The 6,146-nt window shown below is 45.1% G+C and overlaps 1 protein-coding gene across 3 annotated transcripts in view; it reads right to left on the bottom strand.

The window, feature by feature from the left end:
- Positions 1-1,180: 1,180 nt before the first annotated feature.
- Positions 1,181-6,146, bottom strand: part of JAKMIP1 (janus kinase and microtubule interacting protein 1) — a 95,418-nt gene continuing 90,452 nt past the window's right edge. For all 3 annotated transcript variants that reach the window (XM_006893631.1, XM_006893629.1, XM_006893630.1), the window contains one exon: positions 1,181-1,231. In XM_006893631.1, the coding sequence (XP_006893693.1) occupies positions 1,181-1,231 (51 nt within the window). The remainder of the gene's footprint in view (positions 1,232-6,146) is intronic.

Genomic DNA, 6,146 nt, shown 5'->3' with positions numbered 1-6,146 from the left:
CCCAGCCCCCGCCCACAGCCCACCCTGACCCTGACCTGCAGTCCTGATCCTGACCCCCAGCCCCTGCCCACAACCCACCCTGACCCTGATCCTCAGGCCCTGCCCACAGTCCACCCCAACCCTGACACTCAACCCCTGCCGAGAGCCCACCCCAAAACCCTAGCCCACAACCCACAGTCCACTCCCCACTGTCCTGACCCCCAGCCCCTGTCCACAGTCCACCCTCACCCTGACCCCCAGCCCCTGGCCACAGACCTCCCTGACCCTGATCCTCAGGCCCTGCCTACAGCCCACCCCAATCCTGACACTCAACCCCTGCCCATAGCCCACCCCAATCCTGTCCTTCAGCCCTAGCCCATAGCCCAAGCCCCACTGTCCTGACCCTCAGACCCTGCCCACAGCCCACCCCAACCCTAGCCCTCAAACCCAGCCTACAGCCCATGCCTCATGTCACTGTCCTGACCCGTAACTCCTGTTTGGCCCAAGGACTCTTCCAGCCACTGGGGGAGAGGAAGAGGTCCAACTCCTCTCTTCCAGTTCTAGCATGCAAGGCTGCCCATCTCCATCTGCAGGGAGTTGGATAGACTTTCCTGTAAGACCTGGACCTCTCCTTCATTCATCCAGCAAACATTGGATAAGTTTCCTGATGCAGCGCACTGTCCCAGGTGTGGTGGAGAAAGGATAAGCCCTGGCCCTGGGGTTGGCCACCGTCTCCCCCTACCTTGTGCTCTTCTCCTCAGCTGGTTATAGCCAGACTCTCAAACCCCCCAGACCCTGGGCCTGGGCTTTGGAGCAGGAATGGGTTCAAGCTGGCTACTGAGTACCTGCAGCTGCCTGGACATCTCCCTCAGGGCCTGGCAAGTGTTCACAGAACATAGCTTAGGCTAGTGGCCACAGTCTGACCCACCTGTCCATCCACCTCCTACACTAGAAGCCCCTCACATCTGGGCCCTTGAAAGGATTTACCATGAGAAGGACCCAGCCAAGGCCATGGGACAGAACCTTCAGAAAACTCCAGAAGCTCACTTTCAGGGTGACTTGACACCCAGGACAGCCAGGCAACCAGGATTAAATATGTTCTCCACTTATTCAAAGTCCCTTCCCCACAGCATCATCCCAGGAACGCCCTCCATCCCACCAAAGCCCGGTACCCACCCAGATGCTCTGCTCCCCAGGCTCCTCAAGGCCACAGAATGAATGCTAGTGAGAAAAACAAAAACAGGAACAAAAACTATAAAACAAGACCAAAAGAAAATGAGGGGGGAAAGAAAGAAAAAAGAAATATGTAAGATATGTATATGGGACCCACTGGCAGCAATTCACAAGAAATGTACATGGCCTCAGAAACAGAAAGCAATACCCCCTGGAAGCCATCCTGGGTGTTCAGGCCCATACACCCCTACTGAGGCTGACTCAGACACAGCAGACCCCTGCATAGAGGAGGGGCTGACTGGTGGTCACAGTGTATGAGTAGCTCATCAGTTTTATAGAACATTCCCTAAGACGTTGTCCCACACAATGTGCAGACACAGAATCCTCTCCCAACTCCCTCCCAGGTAGGGGTTTCTCCTCTCAAGAAATTTACTTCATAAATCCCTTTGTGTTCTTCTGTTAGTCTATTTTAAAAATGAAAAGAAGAAGGAATAAAATAATGTAAAGAAAGAAAATACAAGTCAAATTTAAAATGGATTATTTTTTTTCCTTGTTATTTATGCTCATCATGGTTATGGAGGATTGCCTAATACCAAGGGAGGTTCTGGATATGACCTTCTTTTTCCACAAGCGTGGTACCTTTCTCCTGGGTTACCACCAGAGTCTCTGGTCCAGTGGTCAGCTGTTCACTCTGAGGTTAATGACTCAGAAGAAAGCTCCATGCCTGGAACTAAAACATCAGCCACTGAACACTGCACAGACACACTTCTCAGCACTCAAGGAGTAACGCTGACTCGGTGTCCTTGCAGCTGCTGTCAGGGCCACTGAGTTGTTCCCCTGTAGTGACTCTGCCCAGCCTTACAGTGCCCTTGTGAATGATGGTGAAACATCTGTACTTGACACCTCACGCCATCCTTGTGAACGGCTGTGAATCATCTATGTTTAAGCCTCACGTCATCATTGTGAACGGCTGTGAAATGTCTACGTTCGAAGCCTTACACCACCCTTGTGAATGACTGCAAATCATCTATGTTTAAGCCACCACCTTTGCGAACGTCTGTGAATGATCGTTGCGTTTGCAGCCACTGTGTTACTAAACTCCTTGAAAGTCCCTGTCCCTGGCACTGTTTTCTCACAGCCACTTGTTACTCTAACTCCTTGAGGGTCTTACCTCATGAGTTCATCACTTGCTGCGCATAAAAATCAGAATGAGGGTTTGTCTCTCACACATAAGAGCCCATTGCAGCAGTCACTGTGTCAGTTCATCTTCTCGAGCGTCTTCCCCATTTTCCTGGCCCTTCACCTTTCCGAGCATGAGGTCTTTCTTCAAGGAATAGCCTCTCCTAACAACATGCTCAAAATATGTGAGATGAAGCTTTGCCATCCTCGCCTCCATGGAGCATTTTTGGTGCACTTTCCCCAAGACATATCTGTTTGTCCTTCTGGCAGCTCATGGAGTAGTCAGTACTCTTATCCAAGACAACTACTCAAAGGGTTGTTACTAAACATGAAAGAAAGAAAAGATCAATCTGGATGTCAGAACAGACTCTGAAATTTACACGAGAACATTGTCATTGATTGTCTTCAAGTTGAGCACGACTCATAGCGATCCTATGAACAAAAGGCCTGAAGCCCCCCTACAACCATCGCCATTTATCAAAGTTCATAGAGTTTCCTGAGGCCTGTTGCTTAGGAGGTGGGTGCCACTCCTGCTTCCAAACCTGTCATAGAACGTTATTGGTTGAGAGGAGCCAAAACAAATGGAAGAAATGCTGAAGTCAAGGCTTGGACAGGAGATTTCAGAGGGCAGACTGAGAAGACAAAGTAGTGTAAGAAATATGCAAGGAGCTATAATTAGAAAACAAAAAAGGAAGAATGTTGTTGTTGTTCTGTGCTGTTGAGTCGAAAACGACGCCTAGCTACCCTGTAAATGATGGACCTGAACCCTCTTCTATCGTGTGCCATCCTCACACATCCTAACACATAAGAGCCCATTGTGGCAGTCACTGTGGCAGCCCACCTGGTAAGACTCTTCCTCTCCTTCACCAACCCTTTACCTTTCCAAGCGTCATGTTCCTATCCAAGGAATAGCCCCTCCTAGCAACAGGCTCAAAATATGTGAGGTGAAGTCTCATCATCTTTGCCTCCAAAGAGCACTCTGGCTGCACCCTCTCCAAGACAGATTTGTTTGTTCTTTTAGCCATCCATGGGATGTTCAGTGCTCTTCTCCAACACCACAGCTTAAAGGCATCAACTCTTCTTCTGTCATCCTTATTCATTGAGAAGCTCTCAGATGCATAGCAAGTAATCAGAAAGATCATGGCCTGAATCAGATGCATCTTCGTCCTCAAATTGATATCATTGCTCCTCAATTATTTTGAGCAGTCCCCAACTGCAAATTTTCAGAGTGCAACAGGTCTCCATATTTCCTGACTTCTAGTATCAAGGATGTTAATTGTGGATCCAAGTAAGATGAAGTTATTGACAACTCCATCCATCATGATCTTGCATATCGGGAGAAATCTCTTCTCTAAAAGGAAATACCCTTGGCAATTCTCAAGGTGAAAGAACTGAAGAACAAATTCAAGTCTCAAGTTGCAATACTGATGGATTCTATGGGCAACATCTTTAAGGATGCACAAAGCACAAATGAAGGCAAAAGGAACATAGTCATTGCACCAGAAAGAACTGATCAACAGCGATCCCCTTCAGAAATTGGCATGTGGTCCAGAACGAATACATATGAAGACGTTCAAGCTGCACTGAAGGTATTGGCATAAAACAAGGCCCCGGGAATCGATAGGATGCCAACAACATGTTTCAAAAACATCTGTGGCCCTGGGCGTGCTCACCAGTCTGTACTAACAAATTTGGAAGACAGCTATCCAACTAACTGATTGGAAGAGATCTATATTTATTCTCATTCCAAAAAGAGGAGATCCAACAAAATGTGGAAATCATTGAGCAACATCATTACTATAAAAGACAAAATATTGTTAAAGATAATAAAAAAAACAGCTAAAGAGTACATCAACAGGAACTGGTAGACATTCAAGCTGGAATATGATACAAGAATTTGATGAGTTGTATAGGGAGAAGGGGAAATTAATCATTGGATTGTACAATTTGATAGATGGGGGAAACGGAAAGAATTTATTCAAATTTGTATTAGAATTTTGTAAATAAACTAAGTGGTAGAGAAAAAAAGAATTTGATGACTTGTAATAAATGACACTTACTGGTTGTAAGTAATGTTGTTGTTGTTGTTGTTATGTGCTGTCAATTCACCTGGGACTCATAGCAACCCTATGTACAACAGTCCTAAACCCTACTCTATCCCTTGTCAATCTTATTGTCTCTGACACACCTACCCCCATTACCCCAGTTACTGAATCAATCCATCTCATCGAGGGTCTTCCTTTCCTGCACTATCCCTCGACCCTCCCAAGAATGACAACCCTCTCCAAGGACTTGTCCTTCCCCACATGCCCAAAGTATGTCAGACGAAGTTTCAGAATCCTTTCCTCCAAGGAGCAGTCTGGTTTAACCCTCTCCAGGGTGAACCTGTTTGTTCTCCTAGCAGTCCATGGTGTATTCAATCCTCTTCTCCAACACCACAGCTCAAAGGCATCAATTCTCCTTCTGTAATCCCTAGTCATTGTCCAGCTCTCTGATGCATAGTATTTGATTTCCAAGACCGTGGCCTGTATAAGGCACACCTTCGTCTCCAGACTGACATCATTGTTCTTCAGTACTCTGGAGAGGTCTTTCCCAATGCAATTCATCTTTTAATTTCCTGGATACTGGTGCCAATAGTGTTGACTGTGGATCCAAGCAAATTGAAGCTGTTTACAATCTTAATCTCTTCATCATCCATCATGATGCTGCCAATTAGCCCAGTGGTAGAATCTTTGTTTTCTTGATGTTGAGCTTTAATCCATATTGAAGGCTGCAGTCCTTGACCTTCTGCAGCAAGTGCTTCAGAATGTTATGAAACAAAATGTATATGAATGATTGAATAAAAAGGCAATTTTTAAAGAAAGACTATAAGGTCACTGTCATAAAATGCTAAAGAAAGGCTGATACACAGAGAGAAACAGTCTAATATGATTATCAGGGATGGGAGAGGGCAGTGAGTAGAAAATTCATGAATACGCTATAAACACTTATCAGGACTAGGAGAGTGAAGGGAAAGACAGTATGAGATGGATGGAAGACCAGATATTGTGCACATGATAACTGACGTCATGGAACAAAATGAACATGAATTATTGATTGGAAAAATCCAGGATATGATTTATAAACTTTCACTCAAATAAAAAATTTTTAAAAGATACTTAATTATGAACATCTACGCACCAAGTGACAGCCATGCAAAATATAGAAAACAAAAGTTAACAGACTAGAAGAAAGAGAGAGCCCACAATAGTGGTAGGAGACTTTAACACACTGCTCTCACCAAAGGATAGGTCCAATTGAAAGAAACTTAGCAATGATGCAGAAGATCTAAACTATGCAATTAGCCAATTTGACCGTATGGATATATTCAGGGTACTGCATCCACCTAAAAGTCAATTTGCTTTTTTTTTTTTTAAGTGCATATAGTACATCCTCCAGACTTCTCAGTACTCTGGAGAGCTCTCTGACAGCAGATTTTCCCAGTGCAATTCGTCTTTTGATTTCATGACTGCTGGTGCCGAGAGTGTTGATTGTGGACCTGAGCAAGCTGAAATTGTTAACAATCTCAATCTCTTCTCCATCCATCATGGTGATGTTAATTTCCCCAGTGAATCTTAGGGGTGAGAATCTTTGTCTTCTTGATGTTGGGCTTCAATCCATTGAACATACAGTCCTTGACCTTCTGCAGCAAGTGCTTCCGGTCCTCCTAAATTTCAAAAAGCAGGGTGTGTCATCTGTATAACGTAGGTTATTGATGTTGTTGTTATTGCTGTTATGTGCCGTCAAGTAGCTTGTGACTCATAGTGACCCTATGT

Source organism: Elephantulus edwardii, unplaced genomic scaffold (genome assembly GCF_000299155.1).
Source record: "Elephantulus edwardii isolate Elephantulus edwardi_28Jun2011 unplaced genomic scaffold, EleEdw1.0 scaffold00129, whole genome shotgun sequence".
NCBI lineage: Eukaryota > Metazoa > Chordata > Mammalia > Macroscelidea > Macroscelididae > Elephantulus > Elephantulus edwardii.
The sequence above is the reverse complement of the archived record's forward strand: the minus strand, read 5'-3'. Positions and strand labels throughout refer to the sequence as shown.